This window comes from Canis lupus, chromosome 5, assembly GCF_048164855.1.
Source record: "Canis lupus baileyi chromosome 5, mCanLup2.hap1, whole genome shotgun sequence".
NCBI classification, from domain to species: domain Eukaryota; kingdom Metazoa; phylum Chordata; class Mammalia; order Carnivora; family Canidae; genus Canis; species Canis lupus.
Genome location: NC_132842.1, coordinates 13791517 through 13817296, shown reverse-complemented (window position 1 = coordinate 13817296; position 25780 = coordinate 13791517). Strand labels below are relative to the sequence as shown.

The following is a 25780-nucleotide window of genomic DNA, read 5'->3' as shown; positions in this document are numbered from 1 at the left end:
ACTTGCTGAGTTATTCCTTTATAAATGATTATCCAAGAGGGAAAAAAAAAAAAACTTTTAAAACTCCCTTGATGATTGGTGTTCTGCTCACTTTTCCTCTGCTCCTCTTGCTATCCCCTGACCCCCAGAATACTTGTATAATGTGGACACTCTTGACTTTTTAAAAACCCTTTCATGGATTATAATTCCTTTCACTAGACGATCCCCAATCCTTAGAATCTTCATGTGATCTGGCTCTTGCTTACCCACTTCTGCAGCTTCATGTGGAATAAGTAGTATTCCTTTATTTGGTGCTCTGATTCAATTGGATCCTCTGCCACCAAAACACTGTACGTCCATCTGGAGGGGTCTGCATATGCTATAACTTCTGCCTTTAACATTCTTCCCTCAGTTTCCTGACAAATTCTATTACCTCTCCAAGAAAGACTTCCTGGACTCCAAGTTAGTTTAGATGTTTTTCCTATGTATACTACAACCCCCGGATATTTAACAGCCTCTTTGTCAATCTGTTTCTTTCTGCACCTCTTGAGGTCAAAAAGTATATGAAGCATGTATAGCTCCACACATCTGTCACATAGAATATGCACAAGAATAGTAATTGAGTAAATGAACTAATGAGTAATTATTAAAACTTCTATATGTGGCACACTGCTAAATGTTACATAAAAAGTAATGACAATTGCCATGTTTTAAAGCTGCTTATAAATTAAAGATGAACAAATAAATCAATAAAAAGACCTACCAATCATGAAACTTAAAGCTTGCCTACTTTGTAGCAGAATAGTGGCCTCCAAATATGTCTACACCCTAATCCCCAGAACCTGTGAATATGTTATGTGGGAATTAAGCTTGGGGCTCAGCTGATCTTGATATGGGGAGATATCCTGAATTATCTGGGTGGACCTAATTGAATCACAAATGCCCTCAAAAACAGAAGAGGATGGCAGAAATATGAAGAACTAGTGAGCTGACAGCTTGAAAAGGACTCTGCCCAATGCTGACTTTAAAGATGGAGGAAGGGGCCATGAGCCAAGGAATGTGGGTGGCTCCTAGGAGCTGGAAAAGGCAAAGAAAGCTTCTCCCCTAGAGTCTTCTGGAGAAACCTAATCCTATCCAAACCTTGAGTTTAGCCTGGTGGGACTCATTTTAGACTTTGGACTTCAAGAATTGTAAGATAATACATTTGTGTTATTTTAAGCCACTGAGTTTGTGATAATTTTTTGAAGTACTGTTAGGAAGCTCATATACATGCCTACATAAAACAGGATTAACTTTGGCTGGCTACAACAGTAAACCCAAGATAATGCGGTCTTAAAGAAGGTATGTTTCTTTCTGTATATTAAAAAAAAAAAAAAAAAAAAGAGATCTGGAGGTAGGCAGTTCAGGGCTAGTTTTGGTATTCCATTGTGTCAAGGACTCAGGCCCCTTTAATTTTGTTGCTCTACCTCTCTACCTTTCTTAATCTTCAGGAGCTCTAGCTAGCAGGTCTGATTGCAACCAGTTAAGAAAAGAAAGGTTAACCACCTCCTTTTGAAGGACAGACTTCCTCAATATCACATATGTCACCTCCACTTAAAGGTCACTGGTCAGAACTGAGTAGCATGGTAGCACCTAGATACATGCAAAGACCATTCAAGTGGCCTTGGGAGGATTCCATTATTAAGTAGAAGAAATATGCTGGGACAACCAGCTATCTCTACTTTAATACTGTGGTATTGTGATCTTCTTTTCCCCTTCATGTCTTAAGTATATAAAAGTAGCATCTCCTAGATTTCAGATCATTAGCACAGGGGCCTTCATTCTACAAATAGTCTCCAAATAATTACTATGTAATAGACTCTGGCATATTTCTAAGTATTTGCCAGATTTTGCATGTACACACAGTATAATATGAGTATATACTTGGTCAATGAATGACATATTTATTTGGTATTCAAACTTTAGTGTTGTGACCAACAGAAATAGAATTCTTGGTTGATAAAGAGGGCTAAATACATTCCCCCCCCCGCCCCCCTCACCGCCATGTGTAGTACTGAGGGACCTAGCAGGAAACAAATGGCACACTCAAAGGGTAAACTTAAGACAGCTTGATGAAAAGACTTATTTACAGAGATGTGGGCTGGCTTTAGGGGAACCAATAAGGGATAAAGTCCCCAAGGACTTGTAACACAAGGACACCACTGCCATCCGTAGGCCTGAAGGGACAGAGGGAAGCAACTTCTGGAACTTGCCAAGACCAGTCGCCATGAGACAGACTTGTATGACTAGAGCCATGGCCTTAGGTAGAGGAATGAAGCTACTGCCAAAAGCCACAGAAAGGCAGGAGGGAGTGGGGGCGGGGGGAAGGGAAGGGGAAATAAATATCCTGACCTCTCTCTTTCCTTCCTGTGATCATTTGCCAAGGCCTCCAAATTGGCTGAAACCAAACAGAAACCAGAGGGCAAAGGAGCCTGGGTGTTGTGGTCCATAAAAATCAGCCTCTAAGAACAGAGAAATACAGAGAATGGACCTTGAGGGACAGAGAAATACCAGAATATGAGAAATCAAAGCATTTTAGAGAGTTGGGATGACTCAAAAACTTTGAACAAAGAGAGAAATGGGGATCCCTGGGTGGCGCAGCGGTTTGGCGCCTGCCTTCGGCCCAGGGCGCGATCCTGGAGACCCGGGATCAAATCCCACGTCGGGCTCCCGGTGCATGGAGCCTGCTTCTCCCTCTGCCTGTGTCTCTGCCTCTCTCTCTCTCTCTCTCTCTGTGTGTGTGTGTGTGTGTGAGACTATCATAAATAAATAAAAATTTTTAAAAAATAAAATAAAATAAAACAAAGAGAAATGGAACTGATCCAAATAGATGTGTTAGACCTAGGCTATCCAAAGGTGAAGAGAATGATTAAAACATAACACAGTTGAGAAGGGCAGAATCTGTGATCTATTTATGTAATTAGGATAAAGAGAGTGATCTAGAAACAAAGGCATAAGAAGGAATGAGGAGGGTCTGATCAGTAATCTTAAGTTGTGGATATATTTGAATAGTGTTTCTTATTGCCAACTTTTCACGTGACTTTAACACAACTGTACGACATCTAAAACCTGTTACTGACTGCAAGTATTTTAAATAAATATACTCCAAGGAATGAAAAGTGGTAGTGATTGTAGCAGGATCTGTGGAGTATAGGTCAAAAAAATAGCTATACTCTGTTGCAGAACTAGTCAGCTGCTAAAAACAAAACAAAAAAACCCAACCAAGATGTCAGAGAAAAAACATATATAGAAACAAAGGGGGAAAAGACCAGATCTCTGGTAAGATACCTAAAATTCATTCAAATCCAGAATATGCATGTTGCTCTCTAATTTACCTACCTATAGTTGTCAAGCATACCAAAAAAAGTTATTTGTGTTCTGATATTAATACTAGAAACTGGGATCCCTGGGTGGCACAGCGGTTTGGTGCCTGCCTTTGGCCCAGGGCGTGATCCTGGAGACCCGGGATCAAATCCCACATCAGGCTCCCGGTGCATGGAGCCTGCTTCTCCCTCTGCCTGTGTCTCTGCCTCTCTCTCTCTCTCTCTGTGACTATCATAAATAAATAAAAATTTGAAAAAAAAAATACTAGAAACTATTATCTATCTTTCATGAAGGCAACATTTGAAAACAGTCATATTAATTACTGTGATTTTATGGAAAGATTAGATTTAGTTTTCGGATGTTCATTGACACACTTCAAACATCTTTTCCTACATTTATTTATACTTATATCACTCTGTATTAGACATGTTCCTGAAAAAATGCCGCCAAGATAAGAAGTGCTGTGTGTTAACATTTCATTGACTTATATTAGGAGCCTTATTCCCTAGAGGGAAAAATCATTTTATGGTGCAATATATCATAAAACCACATGGAGGTTCAGAGAAAAAATCTGTCCCTATTATGACCTCCTGGGAGACTTTATTAGAAAAGTTGGTGTGGGTCCCTAAGGCCGCTGTTGGTTCTGGATCACTCTGCAGTCATGTTTCCTTCCTGACTCAGCAACTGTAGAACTTGGTCAAACTTGCAGCAGTTAAACCGCCATTGCCCTCTTTTGTCTCACTGCAAACCCCATGTCCAGAGTCACTATTAAGCAAAGGATTGAGGGGCAACATTAAGGGACTTCTAAATTCTGTACTTTGATGGATAACCTGCATCAAATTTATTCTTTTCATTTCAAAGCTCTACGATTAAAATTACATGGTAATGTAATTAAGTTAATTGGTGTAATTAATGTTATCTTTCAAAGAAAACCAACTTATTTTGATGAAGATTATAGAATCATATTATAAGTTATACTTCCTAGTGTGTTCAGGAAGTGAAGTATGTGAAAATCACATGCTTGATGCAGAACACCATGAAATATCTACACCTTAAACTCAAAATAATTTTGTCAAATTTTATCCTAACTTATACATGGATCTTACATGGAAAGTAAATAGCAGGTGCAAAGGGTTTATGAAAAATTTATAGAAAAAAATTCGGCACTGAGTATTCTACCCATTTTCATTTTCTTTATATATTTAAAGAAGATTGTAATCCATTTTTAGCAGAATACCTCTTTCAGCAAATGCAATCCCAGTGCACACTAGAAGCAGAATATTAACATTTACACTTAAATTAGGAGTAAATATGTTGAATATATACTGCATAATGACATCCTAATAACTAAAATCAACAGTAAGTTACATGTTAAATTCTTATTAGTATCCCTACCATGGTTGATTTAAATGCCCTAAATTTTTAATTGAGGTAATGGACTAAGTAAAGATAAATTTTAATAAAGTTCTTACTTTTCTAAACTTAAAGATTTTTTCCGCCTCTTTCAGAGAGAAGCAGCAACCATTACACATGCTCAGGCTTAAAGCAGCAATTTTATCCTGAGATTTACTTTTGTCTGCTTTCTCTTCAGTCTAGATTTCAATAATTTTGGGAATATGACAGTCAACAAAATGTACTAATCAAATATTCAATTTGTAATGTATACTATTATCCCAGGACTTTACAAACCTGAAATTTTATATTAGAAGATTTAGGAGAACAATATTTCCTGTGCATATTTAAAACATAGAAGTGAGTTAATCACTTGGGGAAAACCATTATGGAGACACTAAAATCAACATCAATTAATTTCAAAATAAGGCAAGATATAAATGACCCTAATCAGCCTTCATATCCATGATTTCAACTGTTCCTAACAACTAATGTGATGAAGGCAGATAAACAATCACTTTCTATTGGAAAGATCAAGAATATTAATTTGAGAAATATTTCCCTGAGCAAGTACTATGTAACTAGGCACTCCACTAGGTGATGGGGGTACAGAAAAAATCCAGGCCAAGCTAACTAAACCAGTAACCATTCAAATAAGGAAGACAATGACTACCTACTTGTCCCTTTGTTTCTTTGATTTTAAGGTGAAGACGAACGTTGAACGAAGCTTAGTTAGGGAGGTATGGGACAAACGGTTCAGAAAGAGAAAAGGACATGATTAATAGTTCCTAAGTTCAGGAATAGGTAGTGTGTGCTAAGTACAAAGTTGTTTTGTTTTGCTTTCCCGGACTGGAAATTAGGGTACCTGTAAAAGAGTTGTGTGGTGGTGGTGGTGGTGGGGGAACTGCTGGATTCAGAAGGCAACTGAAGAACACCGTACAGCTTTTAGAAGGCAGGAAAAAATTACCACCCGAACCAAGCGAAACAGGGACATGGTTCTGGTTCTGACATACACAATTTGTTAACAGGGAATAATTAAGGAAATTGAGGACTGAATGTACTCGTCAAGAGTAATGAGTCTAGTTTCAGCACTGAGGATGAGTAGATGTATAGGCATAATGTATAGCAAAGAATATTTACAGTCACATTTCATGCCCTAATAAATAATGCATTCACTTCTCAAAATGCCAAAGAAAATGTGGAAGGGAGAATTTCATCTATATTCAGGATTAAACTTTCTAATTTTAAATTACCAGGCTTCAAATGTAAATTTATTTCAGTTGAAAGGTTTGGAGAGATTATTAATGGATCTTCTAAAATTCTGGAGTTTTAAAGGATGATTTTAAAAACACCATAATCTTTGCCATAGGTATGGCAAAAATCATAGACGTAAACGTGTTGAGTGAGCACCTACTACGTGACAGCACCGTGCTGGTAATGCCGTACGTCACTTTTCAGTATCCTCCATCTCTTTCTCAGTAACTTTCACATGCCTCATTTACAACTTGAAATACAGCTCATTTTGTTCCATGAAGCTGCTACCAAAGACATTTCCCCATCTGAACGGGGAAAAACGTGGGGGATGGGGGGAGGAAGGGAAGCTAAATCCTACCGGACACCGAGAACTTGACTTTTTCGGGATTTGGAGTGTTAACGTCTATGGTATTTCGGAAATCTTCTAACTTGTACAAAGTCAGGGGCTGGAGATAAGATCAACAATCCATCCGTTTCAGAGGCCACATCTGTCAGCCCCGGTTTCTCGCCGTCAGATCCTGGCCCCGTCCGCTCCGAGGGGGGCAGGGCACGGGGCGGGGGCGGCCGAGGTGACAGCAGGTGAGAGCCCCAAGCGCAGGAGGAAGTGAGACCGCGGCCGGGTGCGTATTATTCATTCCGCTTTACCGCCGCTGTCGCCGGCAAGCGGAATTGCTCGCCTGTCTTTCGGTGCAGCTCGAGCTCTATCTGCCCGAAGTCCCTTCCCACCCCGGTTCGCTCGGGGGGGGGGGAACCGAGCGTCCGCGTAAGGAGGGGAGTCCGCGTACGGGTCAGGGTCCGGTAGCCTCCCTCGTGACGCCGCGAGCCCTCGCCGGGCCCCCCGCACCTGCCCTCCCGCTGCCCCCGGGGACCACCCGGGGGCCTGGGGCACAACCCGCTCCCGCGCCCCACCGTGCGCTGAGCGAGCACTCGCTGCGTGGGCGCGGAGCCCAGCCTTGACCGAGCGGGGGGACCGGGTCCTGAAGGGATCAGCCAGACCCGTCCGCACCTCAGGCGGCCGCGGCGGGTGTGGCCAGTCCGGAGGGGCAGCGCCACTGAGCCTCCTACTTTACCTTTCTCACTCGGACCGCCCGCCACCCTTCTGACCGCGTCCCCACAGCCTCCCAACGCTCCCTCCCCGGTCCCCCAACACCTGAAGGAAACTTTTCCCTCTCCCCTCCATTCAAACTCAGCTGCTTCTACGGTCGCCGCAAACCGTCCTCTCCTAGCAACAAGGTTCCGGCCGTAGAGCGAGCGGCTCTAGGTGTTAGGAAGGTGATGTCGTAAAGCCGCGAGTGTCGTAAACCAGGTGCGGTGGGGAGGGGGGAGGGGTGGAGGCGGAGGGGTGGGGGGAAGGGGGAGGGAGGGGGAGGAGGTGACTCGAGCATTTAGACACAAGCGAGAGGATCATGGCGGATGGCCCCAGGTGTAAGCGCAGAAAGCAGGCGAACCCGCGGCGCAATAACGGTGAGTGGCGGAGGGGACCGGGGAGCGGCGGAGTCAGGGGGAGCCGGGCAGCCGGGGCGCCCCCGAGGGCGAGGGGGGCGAGCCGGGCTGGGGGCGGCCGGGGCAGGGACGGGCAAAGTGGAGTGGGAAAGTAGAAAGTAGTGCTCTGTGCCCCCCTCCGCCGCCGCCGCTGCCGGAGCCGCGCCGCGGCCGCTCGCTCTCCCTGAACCGTTATGTCTCTTACCTGGTCTCTCTCCGCCTAGCGGCTCCTGCCGCCCCTGCCGCCGCCTGGACCGTTAGCCGCCGCATCCCCGGCGCAGGGCGGGCGGCCGGGACGCGGCCGCCACTTTTCTGGTCCCGGGTGGAGCGGCTGTTGCTTCTTTTCGCACTTTTCCCCACTCTTCGCCCCTCGGCGCCTCCCCTCTCCCCCTCCTCTCAGCCCCCTCCGCGTTATTCTCCCTCGGCGCGGAGGCCCTCGGGAGCCGCGGAACAAACTTGTGGCCGGTGCTGCCCTTGCAGAGTGGCTTCCGCGCGCCCGGCCCCGGCCGGCGGCGTCGCTCGGGCCCCCGGCTCGGGCCGGGCCGGGCTGCGGGCGCGCGGAGGGCGGGCGGCGGGCGGCGGCGGCGGCGGCGGCGGGCTGCGTGTCGTCCGTGCGCGCGTGTGCGCGGGCGCCGGCGGGGCGCGCGGCGGGCGGGCGGGCGGACGGGCAGACGGGCGGACGGGGTTCGGCCGGCGGCGGTAAAGTTGTGACCGGCCGGCGAGGCGCGCAGGCGGACGGGTCCCTAAAGCGCCCCTCCTCCCCGCGCCTCCGGCCCCCGTGTCCCCGGCCCGGGCCCGGCCCCCGGAGCCGAGCCCCGCGGGGGAGCTGGCGGGCGGCGGGGCGGCCGGGGCGCGAGCGGGCACCTACTTGCCGCCGTGGGAGCCGCGTGGATGGCGGCGGGCGTGCTTGTGGACTTGTTACCTGGTCTTGGGGGCCGGGAAGCACCACAGACAGATCCCCGACCCCGGGGGACACTCCTGCCCCGCGCCGGGACGGGGCTCCGTGCGAACGCCTCGCTGTTCTCTTTCGGTTTTTGGGGAAGTTGTTACCTGGGCCGGACGCGCGGAGCGCTGAAGCCGGATAATGGAGCTGGGATGGCGCTCGGTCTCGGGTGGAAGGAGGGTGGGGGAGGGGCGGACGGACCGACGGACGCGCGGGTCCGCTGCCCTCGCCGCGGCTGCGGGGATTATCGATGGGCGCCGCGGTGCCGGGGCCGCACGCACCCCTCGGCCTGACTTCGGACTTAGAAATGAGAGACAGCGATACGGACGGCAAGAGAGAGCGAGACCCGAACATGTGGTTGTTGCACAGTCGCCTTGTCCAGTTTGGGGAGACGTTGTAAGTTGATTCTATTTCTGCTTATCTCGGGGCGATTCTGTGCTTTCCCTCCGTCTCGTGCGGCAGCGACATGTCTGCTGGCTGGTATTGTCTGGACGGTTCCTGTGGCGAGCGGGGCGAGACCGGGGGGCGCGGGGGCGCGGGGGCGCGGGGCGCGGGGGCGCGGGCGAGGTCCTCGCCGCCCGGTACCTGTTTGTATAATATGGGCGGCACCGGCCCGCCGCTGGCCGCGCCGAGGCTATATAAGGAATTACACGCGCATGTCGGACCCGGGGGCTCCTAAGGCTGCCCACGGGATTTTTTAAACGAGTTTTTAACTGTAGGGAAATTAATGCGCCTATGATGGGATCGCTGTTTCTTCCAGAAAATGAGGAAATACGTGTTTCAGTACAAACTCTCTCGCACTCCCCCCGCCCCACCCCACCCCCGCTCCTGGGCTGCTTTCCTCCCTCCGCTCTGGGATGCGAAACGCGAGGTTTTGTAACCTTTCCTGGCAATTTTAGATTTTTGTGTGGGATTTCCTGTCTAGAAGCAGATACGAAGATTTTAAGCTGTTTCAAGATGTTTCCTTCCAATCGTAAAAATATTTTTGATGTATTTGAGCCGACATTAAAATCACTGCGTTGGTGAATGATTTTAGTTCTTCAAATAAACGTTTGCATTTTAAAGACGTCTGTTAATGATGACTGATAACTAATATTTGGTATCGTCATTGTGGAGAGATGACTTGTTACAGCAAGGAGCGGAGCATAGGCTATTGCAATTTTAATTTCCTGTTTTAGCGTCAAATAGTGTGCTATATTGAGCTGTTGCCACTGTTGCTGATGTGGCTTTATGAAAGGTAAGTTGGTTCGGAAAGGGCTGCTGGTTTTGGTTTTTTTTTTTTTTTTTTTTACCTTATTTAAAATGTTCATCGCCGGAGAAAGGGGCTTTTCTTGTTGCTGACGACATGTGTGTGACATGTGAGTCTGAACCACCCAGCGTCTGTGCAGCTGCTGTAAACATGTTTACCTGAACAGGAAAGAATGGATTTTTCTCCTAAAGATCCCGTGATATGAATATTACACTCATAAGGCATATCAACAGATGACTTAAGGGGGAAAAAAGCTATCCTGAAAGGTACTTGAAATCAACAGGAAAAGAGGTTCTCGATCGCTGCAGCAAATGGCAACTTGTGCAGGTAGAAAAAAGATGGTGTTTAGTTTTCTCCTGCATGTATGTCAGCCCCCTCCTGTCTGCTGCTTTCATTCTCAAGGGAGGGATTTATTTACCATGCTTGCTGTCAGTGTTTTTCCTTTGTGTTTAATATTAGAAAAACAGATTTGGGCTATTTAGCACAAAATGTCTTGTCTGCAGTCTGCATTACTCACAGAAAACAAAAGGTGTTTAAGATAGCACCATACTACTACAGGTATCTTCCATTTTCATCACTTTTGGCTCTGTCCTTGTATTTCTTTTTGTTCTCAAATGCATTTCATCCATTGCCGGTGATTACAGCCATGCTATTTGATTAAACCTTATAATTTGCAAATTAAAAATGAAGTTATATGCCATTGTGTCGTGAAACCTCAGAATAGGTGCTGGTTAAATATTTCTTAGCAACGCAGTCAGATTTAAGTTGCAGTTGTTTTTTGGAGAGAATTGCATGAAAGATGTTAACTCTTAAATCTTTTTAATGAGGGAATAAATGATGTGTACAGTGGGCAACAGTCCCAGGGATACTTTATGTTGTTATTTATATGTAAATAATTTTTTGTTCATTTAAAAATAAGATATGCAGATTTTACTGCTAAGCCTCCAGTAAAACATTTTAATTTCCCTTCTGGAATATATCTTCGAAGTAGGATATTAATAGGAGAATCAAGTAATGTAACTTAACAGGGGTAAACCAGTTGAGCAAGGTTTGACCAAGCATCAAACCTTAGGTGGTAACTTTATGGTGATGATGTTAGTTATCTATAAAGGAGTGGCATTAGAATTGCGTAAAATTGATTTTTACCATTTGTAATGTAATGCTTTGTTGTATTTTAAAAATATGTCTTCTAATTTTCCACTTCACTCTGTGTGTGGTTTTCATATGTATGTATATATACATTTGGGATGGGGGGCAGGGAGAGAAATGTGCTCTAGCTGCTAATGACCACATGCTGATTAATTTACTTTAGATAGAATAGCAGGTACGTATTTTTCTGTCATTTGCACCATTTCCACTTGCTGTCATTGGAAGCCGCCAGTAGAGGATGCTAACAAAAGTGATTATTGGTGTAGCAGCACCATAAGTCTATCTCCTGTTGATTGGGACCTCTACATTAATAGGGACCTTTGGTGTAATTTTGGGTCTTAGTGTTACTGAAAACTAGCCCTGGGAAAATTAGGCATAAGCGTTTTCTAGTCTGCTAAGATAGAAAGAAGTAGGAATGTTTTAACTTGAACAGTTTTATAAATTTGAGCTTTTTAAATACTGAGGTTAATATTTCTATCAATTTAGTCGTATTTTAGTCCAGTTGTATTATTGTTTTTTTTTAAGTTTGGTTTTATGTTATATTTGGAAAATAACATGTATTTATTTAGCGTATTTACTATACTTTTAAACCTTTTTATTTTTGTAAGATTCCCTAAAAACATAGATCTTAGATGTTAAAAGATGTAACATCTATGGTTAAGAAAGGTTGCAATTAATTGATTGTTAATACTAATTATTTTTCCATAACTTAAACTATACATGGATTGGGCAGACAACTTCTAAATAAGGTGTTAACCAGCAGTCACTCAGATGGTAGTGATTTTTAGATTTTATCTTTTCCTTTCCCTTCTAGTTAAGAATCAGAAGTAGGTAGAGTGGGATCCCTGGGTGGCGCAGCAGTTTAGCGCCTGCCTTTGGCCCAGGGCGCGATCCTAGAGACCTGGGATCGAATCCCACATCGGGCTCCTGGTGCATGGAGCCTGCTTCTCACCTCCGCCTGTGTCTCTGCCTCTCTCTCTCTGTCTCTGTGTGACTATCATAAATAAATAAAAATTAAAAAAAAGAAGTAGGTAGAGTATAAGTTTTACATTTATCAGTTGTAAATTAAGAAATATAATTTTGCTTTAGTGTTTTAAATGCAGCAAAAAATGTCTGTAGTTTGATAATTATTGTATGTTTGTATTCAGGAATTCTTTTCAAACAACTGTAAATTGGCATAACTTTCAATATATATAACTGCATGAGACTTAATGTATTTAGTAATATCTTTTTGGTGTGTGTTCATACAATTACACTAATTTAAGTGTAAACTTTTGGAAGGCTTTTGTTAGGTCAAATGTTACACGTATTTATTTCCCTAATTATTTTTAATGGTGTTTCTATAAATATACCAACAGCAATCTCATAATGCAATAGTAGTACTGTTTATCTTGAATTAAAGTAGGAATTACCTGAATTATCAGGTAAGCCTGTGTGAATTTCTCATTTTAGGGTGTCATGGTTTTTCGAGAGAGAAAGAGAAAGAGAGTGTGTGTATAAATATAGTTTTACATTTCCTGACAGATGTTTCTTGAATTTGGTGTTCACCTAATTCCTAGAGCTCGGTAGTAAATAGGTGATTCACTTACTACTTTTATGAACTGAAGAAGTTTACCACAAAGCCATAACATACATGATTGTGGCATGGAGCAAAACATAAAGCGTCTTATAAATTGAAAGCATCAGTCATTTGTTAAGATGAGCCTTAGGTAAAAGAATATGGAATATTTTGTTCTTACTTTTTTCTTTCTCTAATTAATAGTATTTTTGAAAGTCTATGCCCTCTGTTTGCAGTTGTAGTTGCACTGAATCATGTGAGAAGTGAGAAAGTTCAATAACATTGGGAATGATACCTTAAAAATAACAATTATTTCTCATAATTGTGATTTTTTTTTCTTTTTTTGCTTTCCCCTGTATAAATTACTTGTAAGCATGTGATTAGAGCCATATGTAAACACAGATGCAACATCATGTGGAATTATATTGTTAACCGCTCTCAACTACCTGTATTGAATTGTAGTAGAGGAGAAGATGTTGGAAGAAGATGTGCATTAAATATGTAAAACTGCAATGAAAGGTTAGAGGACTTGATGAAATTGTAGAATAACATTTGGTATTGGAAAAGGTTTCTTAATGTTTGTGGCATGATCACTAATTTATGGCGAAATATCTGTTCCTAATAGAGCTAGAAACTAGAATAAAAGTGATAGTTGTTAAAAGAAAATTTTATAAATCATAAACTAGAAAAGTACCTTGGTTAGGAAATAAAATATTTTCAAAAAACACTTTTTAGAAGGCTATATTTTATACATATTACTTGTAAAATATTAAACTAGATGTGAGTTGAAAGAAGATTAATGGGTCTACACCTAACAGAACAAGTTTTTAGTAACCCTGGTTAAAATGTAATCTATCCCATAGGTATTACTTTAGGAAATAATCTTTCCTTTGGATGGTATAGTATTTTCAGAACTGTTTTCCTAAAGGCAGCATGCTTAGGATATCAATTTTAACTAATGAAAGTTTTCAGTGTGTGTGTGAGCAGGTCTAGATTTTTAACATTCATGCAGGTGGGCTATGCTGCTGGTTAATATGGAACTGGTTGCTTGAAAATATGGCAATATTCTATAACACTTAAATGTAAAAGTGTTCTCTAATAAGTAAAATCTCCCTTACAATTGTTTTCAGAGAAAAAAATTAATATTTAGAATTCGCTTTGTTAATTTTGTTAAAACCTCTTTTGAAGTATATCATTTAGGTGTCGGTAAATTGGAAAAGATGCCAAAAGGTGGAGCAAAAACAACCAAGTTTAAGTCTACACATGTATTCTAGCTGTGAAATGTTACTAGATTGCTCATTCTCCCAGAAGTTATTTTTATCTCATTTATTTCTTCAAACATCTTTCTGTTATTTAATACGTGCCTACTATATTTATAGAGATTGCATGTATCTGTCCATATAGACAATTCCCCTCATAATTAACTTTACATATTTATTGAGATTTGATACATGGAGTTTGAGTATAACTATGGCTGTTGGTAGGAGCCATACCTTACGGTATGGCAGCCTGGGAACAACTTCGTCATCTCTTCTGCAGTAACAACTACATCTGTGCTGGAATTATTAGTAACAGATGTTTTGTGACCTCTTAATTCCCATTCCCCACCCCTCTTTCCCATCCGTATTTAAAATTAAATGTGAATGGGAGATAAATACCAGAATGATGTCAATTCCTCATGTTTGTTGTTGTATTCTAAGAAATTTCAAGTCTTCTCTTTTCCCCTTTAAAATATAATTTCAGATTTTATGTATTTGAAATTTGGAATAACTATCTTAATTTTGGTTTTTAGTTATTTTTAATATTCTGATTTTAATTTTCTTTTTATAACATGTGATACTATTATTTTTTAGATATCTCAGTTACTATTCATGGTCACCAACTTATGGTATATTCTGATTTTCCTTATTCTTAAGGTCTTTTCCCACATTTAATCCTCATTTCTAATTGAATGCTTGGTTATTTGTTAAATGCTCAGAGTGTGACTAGTTTGTTAATTAAAGATTCATTTTTCTTTTGGAATTTTACATGTTTAATATAGAAGGGGTCTTTAGAGATCTCATTTTTTTTTTTTTTAATCTGAAAACTGATACAGATAAGCTGAAGTTTAGGGCCTTCAAGTAGAAATTCCATGAGAGACTTTAACTTAGGTTTTAGAAGAGGTAATAGTGACATGTGGTAAATCTTTCAGGGAGTAGATTGTCTGAACTTGGGCTGAAATACTCTGCCATAGATACTTGAAAAGGCTGTGAAAATCACTGTATTTCTTCAGTGTTTTCTTCTTTCTAACTTAAAAAGCTAAGTTGCTATTCACTTCTATTGCTACATCTCTTTTCTAAATCTCTTTTTATTTGTTTTGTTTGTTTCTGTTACTGTTTTGGTGGGGGTAGCGGTAAACAGTTGGGGAGAGAGAAAATAATTCTATATGAATAAATATTAATTAGGAAAATGAATGAAATAATGTTGGAGCTGGAGAGATTTGGAGAATCATTCAAATTTATTTTTTCAGGTAAGCAAACATTCAGGGAGGTAAATGACTTTGCCAGGTTCCTTTTACTAGTTACCTTGGACTAAACTAACAGCTTTTCGGGTTCATAGCTCAGTATCCCTTTTATTAGAACATTTGGACATGTTTATCTATGATGGCAACAAGGAAGAACTATATGCCGTGAATTTTCAAATTTATCATGGTTAAAACCAAGATGTATTGTAAGGAATGTTCAATCATCCCAGAAAAGCGAATTTCTTAACCATTTGCATAAACTTATCAAATTCAATAGTTGGCCTAACTATATCATTTAAAACATTTTAGGTTAGTTTTTCTTAGAGGCATACCCTCATTATTTGGATTATAATTTTTACTCTTCATTCCCCATCTCAACTCCTTCCCAACCCTCACTTGTACCCAATCTAGTGTGTTTTATATATATTCTTAGTTATGTCTCTATCCTTGGAAAGTAATGTTGTTATTTGTATGTTTTACATCTATATATTTTGATATATATTTTACTTTCTTCTGTTCATATTGCTCTATGTACATTTAATTCATTGATTCTAACTAAGCAATATTTCATGGTTTGCATGTAGCACAGATTATCATTTCCCCTAATGATAGATGCTCAGGTTGATTCCAACTCTTGAGTAAAAATTATTCTGTAATAAACATCTTCATACGTGTTGCTAACAGCTGTGGAAAAACTTCTCTGGGTATACATATCCAGGTCTGGTATTCTGTGCTATAGGTTAGTCACATATTTAATATCACTAAATTATGCCAGATTATTTCTGAAATGGCTACACCAGTGTTTACTGTCACCAAAAATGTATACAAATTTTTACTTTTTCCCAGTTTTGCTAGCATTTGGTATTGTAGAACATCTTACATTTTAGTAATTTAACTGTTAAATGAAATCTTATGGTTGCTATAATGTATGTTTCTCTGTTTAGCAGGGAGGTTGATCATTTCTTCATATCCTTGCTAGTCGTTTGAGTTTCCCTTTCCATATCTGGCCTATTCATACACTTTGCCCTTCATTTTGGCTGGGTTTCCATTTTTTGGTTGATTTCCCAGAATCCTCTGAGATAATAATCCCTTGGTGGTTTTAGATATGGCAGATATCGTTCCAGTCTGTCAGTCATGTGTTGACTTTGACTATGGTACACAAATTCTTAATTTTAATGTGCCTAAAATTTTTTACTTTGTAGGCAGTCAAAAGTCCTTCCTGATCGAGACGCCTGGGTGGCTCAGCAGTTGAGCGTCTGCCTTTGGCTCAGGGTGTGATCCCGGAGTCCCGGGATCGAGTCCTGCGTCGGGCTTCCTGCATGGAGCCTGCTTTTCCCTCTGCCTGTGTCTCTGCCTCTCTCTGTGTGTCTCTCATGAATAAATAAATAAAATCCTTTTTTAAAAAAAGTCCTTCCTGATCTACAAGTTACAAAGATATTTTCCTATGTTTTCTTCTAATAGTTCTGTAATTTTACCTTTCATGTTTAAGTCTTTAATGCATCTGAAGTTCACCTTTTGGATATAGGATTTCCTTTTTTCTTTATCATTTCTTTCTTAAGAGAAGCAGAGTGGTTAAGAGTTTGGGTTATTCTGTAGTTTGCTAGCTGAGTCTCCTGATCAAGTTAGTCTCCCTATGCCTGAGTTTCCCCGTGTGTAAAATGGATATGATAATCTCAGAGGTGGGAAGGCTAAATGAGAAGTATCAAGCACTGTGCTTTGTATGTATTTGTTTAAAATTTTACTTACATTTGATTATGGTTTTTTTTAAGATTTTATTTATTTATTCATGAGACACACACACACACACACACACACACACACACAGGCAGAGACACAGGCAGAGGGAGAAGCAGGCTCCATGCAGGGAGAACTCGATCCTGGGACTCCAGGATCACGCCCTGGGCCACGCTGAGCCACCCAGGGATTCCCAGGTTTATTTGGTTTAAATATATCTTCCATCAACTGACAATTTCTTATTCTTTTGTCTAGTATTAACTCTGATATAACTTCAGTCTAAAAGGATGTAGTTATAAAATTTATTCATTGTTTCTATAGCTTTGACCTTAAACATTGCTTAGCTGTTCTGGCCTTAAGGATAAGGCTTTTTGTTAAATGAGTAACAGAAAATGGTATGTTAATGCTATTTGTGATACATCTTTCAGCTTGAGGAAGGCTGCCTTGGACTCTTTAAGGGGTATTATATTGAGGGAGACCTTACCATATTACTTTTATTTGTAATATTTACATGGACTTTAAGGATAATGTCCCCATGCTATTCTGTTTCATAAAACAAAGAACCCAGGCCCAAGAAAGCTAAACTTTATGTTCCATATTTGAATGCCCTAAGGAGTGTGGAGTCCACAGATTTTCACACAGATTCATTCATTTAGCTGAGAGTATTTTTAAGAAGATGATTGTATGTCTTCTTAATACATAGTTATGTGCTTGTGGTATAGATCAGAGCGGTCCTAAGACAAAAGCTAAACTTGTACCATTTTGTGTGTGTGTGTGAATAAACTTTATTGAGGTATAATTTACATACATCATTATGCATGTACATTTTGACGACTCTCCACATACTTACACGTGTGTGTAACCACCACCACAGTTAAGCTATAGAATATTTCCATCATCCCCAAAAAGTTCTCTTACACCTCCTCTCAGTCAGTCCTCCACAGTCTAGCCCAAGCAGTCAGTGATCTGTTTTTGATGAGTGGGGATTAGATTTACTCTTTCTAGAGTTTCCTATAAATGGAATCATAGAGTATATACTCTTTGGTCTGCCTTCTTTTGCTCATGTGATATTTTCAAGATTCATACATGTTACTGCATGAGTCCGTAGTTCTTTCTTTTTGTATTGCCAAGTAGTATTCTGTTGAATGAATGTATCATAATTTGTTTATCCATTCACCTACAATGGGAAAGTATTTGGGTTGTTTCTGATTTTTAGTATAGAGAGAGTAAAGCTGCTGTGAACATTTACATACAAATTTTCATATGGATATATGCTTATATTTCTTTTGGGTAAATACCCAAGATTTGAATTGCTGGGTCACATAGTAAGTATATGTTTGACTTTGTAAGAAACCGCCAATTTATGAAAGTTCTAGTTGTTCCAATCCTTACAGACTTTTGTCCATGTTTTTAACTTTAGCTATTCTAATAGGTATGTCATGGTATTCTTTGGTTTTTAATTTGGACTTCACTATAATGATATTTGAGTATTTTTTTGATGTACTTACTATGTATTTACGTGTGTATTTTCTTTTGTGAAGTGTCTGTTTCATTCATTTGCCCATTTTTAATTGGGTTGCTTATCTTTCTATTATTTCTATTATTAAGGTTTAAGAGTTCTTTATATATTCTGGATCCAAGTTCTTTTTTTGGATATAGGTGTTTAAAATGTTTTCTGCCTTTCTGTGGCTTATCTTTTGATTTTCTTAAAGGTATTTTCAAAGTGCAAAAGTTTTAAATTTTGATGAAGTCCAATTCATAATTTTATTCTCTTAGGCCTTTGTGATTTTTGTGTTGTAAGAAATCTTTGCTCATTCCAAGATTTTTTTCCGTCGTGTTTTTAAAAGTTTATAACTTTAACATTTACACCTATGATCCATTGCAGGTTAATTTTTGTCTTAACCAGTTTTGATCTTTCATCTACAAGCCTGCCTGAGGTAGCTCTGAATAGTTTGCAGGAGGTTAAACCTTGACCTTACTAATCAAAGTTTTGTGTGAGAATTCTATTTGAATATTTAAAAAATATTTTTCAGGACCCAGCTGAGAACCAGACCTCAAGATTGTAGAGAAACGCAAATCCTGCTTTCCTGGTTTTATGCGTTTTTGAACTGAGAGCAATGCCATTTTCAGAAATTTTCATGTCCTTGACACATTTTTGATTCACAGAGACATAAGTAATGTCTTAGCATTGAGTAAGCTAGCATTTCAGAGAAAGATTCTCCAAGAGGGTGCCCGTAGAGAATGTTATCTTCATGGTCTCTTATTCCCTACACAGTTTTAATGAGTTTAGCATTATACCAACTCTTCTTTGCATGCCATAGCTTTTATCTTTACTTAGGAATTTGTTCAAACCTACATTTATCTTGAATTCATTAAGGGACATAATTTTATACATTTGAAAATAACATCTCATTAACCACTTTTATGTTTCTAGCATAAGGATTCCACCCTACTGTTGCACTGAAGCTGCAATACATAGTAAAGGTCTCCAGTGAACTTCAAATCCTGTCAGCCTTTCTCAACCTTACTCTTACTTGAGTTCTCTATGTTTATTATTGTTGACTTTCCTGGAAAGTTTTACTTCCTTAACTTCTACATTTTTACTCTTTTCTTAAATTCTCATTTTTTTCCATTCATCTTTCCTAGAGCCTCTTTCTCTTTGGCATTGCCCAGGGCTGCTTCTCTTCTCACTCAACACATCCTACCTAGAAGTCTGACCCAGTTCTTTTAGTTTTAGCTACCACCTATATGCTCATGTTTTCAAAATCTTTATCTCTTGCCCAGAACTAGATTGAGTTCCAAATATATATACAGTTGTCTGTACAACTTCTTCATCTATGTATCCCACAGGACTGTCAAGTTTCACAAGTCCAAAGTTAAACTAATTTATTTCCCACCAAGTTTTAACAATTTCCTTATCATTTATGATCTTGTTAGTACCACTGCCAATGTATTACACTCAAGTTAAAAACTAGGGGTTTACCTTCCCTCCCATATTGTGATGATCACCAAATCTGTCAGTTCTATATTCTGAATGTCTTTCAAATCAGTCTTTTCCTCTTCATTTCTCTCTCTGTTGGTTTAGGATCCTCATTTCTTATGCAAACTCTTACACTGGCTTATTGTTTGTCCCTACTCTTCTTTGCCATGCAGGCTCCATGCAAAAATTATCTTTGTAAAAAAAACAACTCATTTAGTCCTTCTCCTAATCAAATGCCTTCCCTGAATCTTTAGTAACTTGCTGGATAAAACCAAGATTCTTTCCATGACATACAAGGCTCAGATTTATGATCCTATCCCTGCTATTTCTTCTGTCTGCTGACCACTCCCCCTGCCTCCTTTTAACTATAGATTCCTATTTTTCCTTCCATGCATTTGAATATACTTCTGTTTCTTCTACCTGAACTCTATTTCCTTTTTCCCCTATCTTATATTTTCTGGTATATTTTGAAAGGTGGACAGGATACTTCTTCAAAAATGCTTTGTCTAATCCCTTTGCAATCCTTTCTTCTTAAATTGGTGATTTTTCTTGGCACAAATTATTATGCCAATTACCTTGACATAATTGCTTGATCTTATTAATTTTTAGCTACTGACTTTACCCCTCATTTTGTTATGGTCAAAGAGAAAAAGGTTTATTTTAGTTCCTTTGAACTTTGATGAGTTGATTACAGATGCACTTATTTACTTATTCATATTTATGGGTAAAGTGTATATATCACTGAAATAGCTCCCACATAATTCTTACTTTTAAGACTATTTTTCTATCTGACTTTTCTATTTATTTTTATCACCTATTGCTATTCCTTGAAAATCTGTCATAACTAACTTGTGTTTTATTTTTGTTTTTAAAGCACTCACATTTCTATACTCCATTTAGCTCTGGATCTGCCTTGAACATTCTAGACATTAGTGACCCAATTCCTTCTGATCTGGTATCTGTAGGTGCATTTATGGAAAGAGCATTGAACTAGGAGAAGTCTTAGATAGAAGTCTGAGTCTAATACTAAATTTGCTATTAATTGGCCTAAGTCTGTTCATCTGTAGAATGAATATGATGGATTACTGGGTGTTAAGCACTGAGACTCTGAAGATGCAAAATATAATTTCTTGACTTAAAGAGCTTACAGCATACTGGGGGGGGGGAACCACAGAGAAACAAACCTTTACAGTATATATTGGTAACTGTTGTGATATTCTATCCCATATGCATAGAGGGGATGGCCAAATCTTAAATGATGTGTGTGGGTTATTTTCACAAAAATGTGGAAAATATTACTCCAGGTAGGGGAGTAGAATGTGTAAAAGCACATGAGACACATGTGCATGCATGCACATAGAGGGGCTAGCCAAATCTTAAAGGATGTGTGTGGGTTATCTTAGTAAAAATGTGGAAAATATTACTCTAGGTAGGGAAATAGATTGTGTACAAGTATGTGAGACACACACATACACATAATGTGGGACCTGCAAGTTACAGGTTTGGCTGAACTCTGTAGGGTGAGTGGAGGAAAAGCTAAACACGAGGCTAGAGAATAAGATAGGAAGAAAATGAGAAGAAAAAACAAGCTTTATATTGCCATGACTGGATTCTGTCTTGAAAGTGTTGAGGAATTTCCAAAGATCTTAAAGTAGGAGTGACTTGAATGTAAATATATAGCTCATCATTTTATCTTCTTTCTAAAGAAAGAAAACTTATGTTTTCTTTGAACTTAAAGAACTTTAAGTTCTTTAAAACTTATGTATTAAATTTTAAGTGATTAAAAATTCAAGAGTACATGCTTTACTAAAAGTGGGAAAACTGATTTGTCCTTTCCTGAATTTTTGCTTATATACACTATAATGTTAATAGATTTATGTGGTAATTGCTCTAAAATGGTGCTGCCACTACACCACTTCTGTCATCATCAGTAACAATAAAAAGCATCCTTTACTAGAAGCAAAAGTGGCCTTGGTTAGAGTTGGTTGCTAAAATCTGTGCATCAAGTTGGCTATGCATTTCTGAACTCTACACTATTGTGAGGAATTACGTTTTCATTTTTCCTCTTTCCCAGTCATTAAATCACAGCTTGTATAGATGTGTTAGTTTTATTGTCATTAATGATGGTTCTTCAAACATGTAAAAATCCCTTGAGTTTATTATTACTAGATAAATTTTTGGGTTATTTCTGGCACTTATTAATGATTCTGTGTAGAACGTCCCATCTTGTAGAAGCTATTACATGTGCTTTGATATCAGTTTTTTATTCCAGATATTTAATAAAATACAGTTAGATAATCCTTGCCATTCTTTTAGCTGGCACGATCCCAGTACCTGACCGCCTATGATACATTAGGCTGATAAATAAGCTGGATATTTTATTGTTTGCATTTAAATAACTGGCCATCCACAAAACTTCACATTCCAAATAAAATAAAACACTTACCTGAGTGTTTCTAATCTAAACTAGCTGTAGGCCTAATAGGAGTTTTTCTTATTGAACAAAAAAAAAAAATTTGAACTTTTCTGCACGTTACACTATATGCTACAAGATGTACAGATTAAAGACAGCGCTGTTTTTTTTTTTTTAGTCCAGTTGCTGAGAAAATAGACTTTATCATGTTTCAGTCTCTAAATTAATAATATTTATATAAAAATGCCTTATTTTAAAAAATGCCTTATTTATACACCATTTTTCTTAATATTTCACATGTGACATAATTTATATGGTAAGGGGCTTTTGTGTTCTGTAGTTATATTCTGAGTGTTTTTTAATCTAAACTTTAAAACTTAACTTCATTTCACTAGTAATTTATATCTTACTGTACCTTATTTATATGCTTGTTTTATGTATTATGTCTTAGAACAGTAAAACTTAATAGCCCATAAAATGCTGTATAATTTCAATTTCTACCACATCAAGCTTTTTTTTTTTTTTTTTTTTTTTTTTTTGGTGGGGAATATCATCCTCTTTTTTTTTGTTTTCCATTAGCAGTAGATTAGGACTTTTACTGTACCAACTCCAAAAATAGTTCAGGGCAGTAAGACAAACTTTGAGTGTCTATTATATTAAGACTAATATATTAAGCATATGCGGTGGGAAGCAAAGCATTAGCTATTTTAAGGTTTCATGGCCACACTAATGTCCATCTTGTTCATGTTCACCTGGGTCATATAGAGCTTGGGGATTTCCATCTGCCCTTACTGTATTTGATTGAGTCAACAGTCAGGTAAGAGTAGTGGTCATACTTCTGCCATTATGTTCTTTGAGTTCCTTATCACCATAGTCTCACGGATGAGGAAAGTGGTTACAGATGGAAGGTCTGAGATGTAAAGATAAAGAACACAGGAAATGGTAAATATAGGCAATTATAGACAAAAACTATAAAACCTGGGAGGAGGATAAAATTATTGATCAGCTATAGACTGGTTAAGTTATGTATTCATGTTGAAATCTCTGAGATGAGGAATAAAAACCTAGATATAGTATGGGTATCTTTCAAATTAGTAGAGGAGAAAAAATAATCTAGAAGAGAAAGAAATGAAGGAAGGAGAAGAAATACAGAAAAAAGGTAAGAGGAAAGCACAAAGTAAGATTAGTAGTAGATGCAAATGTATTAGTAATTACTGCACATATAAACTGACAAAATGCTCCAGTTAACAAAAGCTGATTGTCAGATTGGCTAAAATAACAAAATCTAGATCTGTACTATTTTTAAGAAACATAACTTTAAAAAGGATATAGAAAACTTGAAAATAGAAAGGATGTAAAAAGATATGCTTGGTAATACTAAAGTAAGATTGTGTTGTATGGCTATGCTAATATTATCTGAAGTCGGCTTTGTGGAAAAACTATCCTAGAGAGTGAGAGTCACTAAATAATTATAAAAGCAATGATAATTTGAAATTGCTATGTACCTGATAATATACTCTGAAAATACATTATGCAAAAAATAGGACCACAGAGGAATAGGCAAGTTCATCGGCATTGTGAATTATTTAAAATAATCCCTTTAATACTGGAATAAACAGAGAAAAATTAAAAATATAGAAGATCTGGGCACCTGGATGGCTCATTCAGCTAAGCATCTGCCCTCGGCTCAGATCATGATCCTGGGATCCTGGGATGGAGCCCCACATTGGGCTCCCTGCTCAGTGGGGAGCCTGATTCTCCATCTTGCTCTATTTCCCCTGCTTGTGCTGTCTTCTGCCAAATAAATAAAATATATAGAAGATCTTAATAACAGGATTTACAAGCTTGCATTAATGGACATTTAGGAAACACTGCATTTCAGAATACTTTTCTAAAATATTATTTTTAAAAAATTATTTAAAAGCACGTAAGAGCTGTTTACAAAAACTGGTAACATCCTGGTCAAATACAACCAGTTTTCATAATTTCAGTGGATTGGAATTATACTACATTCTCTGTTTACAATGTCATTAGCTGTAAGCACCATAATTTTCCTGTATGTTTGGAAGTTGAAATGTATTATTTACAGTTAACCCATAGGTAAAAGAAGCACTTGTAAGGAATATTAGAAAATATAATTTAACAGTAATAAAATACTATATATCACAACTTATATGATAAACTGTGATAAACTGATACTTTAAGAAAATTTATAGATTTTAATGCTTACATAAATGTTGAAAACCAATAACTGCATTCTTTTGAAGTGACTAAAAGAATATTCTCCCAATTGAACTAAAAAATAAATATAAATTAAAGAAATAGAAAATAGAAGTAAATCAGAGACAAAACAGTGCAGCTAAAGATGGATTTGGAAAGACAAAATTGAAAACTGTCGGCAAGATTAATCAAGGGAAAAGAGAAGTCACAAAGCAATAAATAGAGTGAAAAAGGGGATGTTACTACAGATGTTTCAGGAATAGTTATCTTTATGCTAGTATATTGAAAGCTTATATCAAGTGGACAAATTCCTGGAAAAAAGTAGCTCATATTAGCTGAAGAAGAAATAGAAAATTGGGTAGTCTTAAAATATAAAGGAAAAATATTCTTGTAGAGAAGTGTACCACGTCCACACAGGTTATATAGCAAGTTCTTTAAAACATCCAAGGGATAATAGCAAGATACTCATTAAAGAAACTTGATCTTTAATGACATTGGTATTGCCAGTCAGAGGAAACAGGATGGCTCTTTCAGTAGTTGAGGTAGTTAGCTAATTAAGTGGAAAAAATCGATTTGGGCCACTACCTCATTTTATTTAGAGAAATTAGACTGGGTTATAGATCTAAATATATAGATAAGGTAATTATATAGTTAAGATAAAACTAAGAATTCCTATAGACAATAGAATGGTTTTATGATTTCAAATAAAAATGTATAAAACACAATGCAAAAGATTGGTAAATATCACCTCATGAAAATAATTTCACCGGTAGTACCATAAAGAGAGTGGGGATTAGTATTTAGCGCAAACGAAGATCTGCCACACAGTTAAATATAAAGGTAAAAACTTAATAGAAAACTAAGTAAAGCAGTTGAATGTGCCGTTCATAAAAGAATAAATTCATTTGGCCAGTAAGCACATTATAAGATATTCAACCTCATATGTAATCAAAGAAATGCAAATTAAAACCACAGTGAAAAGGCATTTCATGCCTCCTAGATGCTCAAAAATTCGGGGCCGAATGGTATTGCTGTTTATGTGAATATGGAGCACCTGGAACATATACGCAGCGCAGGTGGTAATGTTAAGTGGTATGTGCACCAGAAAAAAATGGCATCATTAAATAAAGTTGAAGATGTATGTACACTATGATCCAATATCTCTGTTCTTAAGTATGTCTGAGTGAAACCTCTATACAGGTGATAAGGTGATGTATATAGTTGTTAATATAGCCCTGTTCATAATGCCAAAACAACAAAAACCAACTCAAATATCTATCAATACTAGGATGAATCATGGTATATTCATTCAGTGGAGTGTTACACAATTCTGAAATGAATGAATTATAGCTATGCTCAGCAGCTTGGGCCATCTCAGGAGTATAATGTTGGGGAAAAACAAACCATAGAAGAATATACAACATATTTCCATTTATACAAAATTTAAGAACATGCAAAATGATGTTATGTTAAGAATACGAATATAGTACAGCTCTAAAAGAAATGATAAATATAAAATTTAGGGATTTGGGAAGGAACACAGTGTAGATACAAGAGGTGA

General features: G+C 38.6%; 2 protein-coding genes across 15 annotated transcripts in view; one reads left to right on the top strand and one right to left on the bottom strand.

Annotated features, from left to right (window-relative positions):
• ZNF438 (zinc finger protein 438) overlaps positions 1-7938 on the bottom strand; it is a 401908-nt gene extending 393970 nt beyond the window's left edge. The window contains exon 1 of the mRNA XM_072825512.1: positions 7676-7938. The gene's annotated coding sequence lies outside the window, so the exon portion shown is untranslated. The remainder of the gene's footprint in view (positions 1-7675) is intronic.
• Positions 7297-25780, top strand: part of ZEB1 (zinc finger E-box binding homeobox 1) — a 180991-nt gene continuing 162507 nt past the window's right edge. For 4 of the 14 annotated variants that reach the window (XM_072825506.1, XM_072825502.1, XM_072825500.1 and 1 more), the window contains exon 1: positions 7335-7452. Coding sequence is in view for 2 of the 14 variants with exons in the window: in XM_072825492.1 (XP_072681593.1) it covers positions 7395-7452 (58 nt within the window). In the remaining 12 variants the exon portion in view is untranslated. Of the gene's footprint in view, positions 7453-8623; positions 8810-9322; positions 9651-25780 lie in introns of those variants that run through there. The other 10 variants (XM_072825504.1, XM_072825501.1, XM_072825498.1 and 7 more) reach the window with 7 other exon arrangements.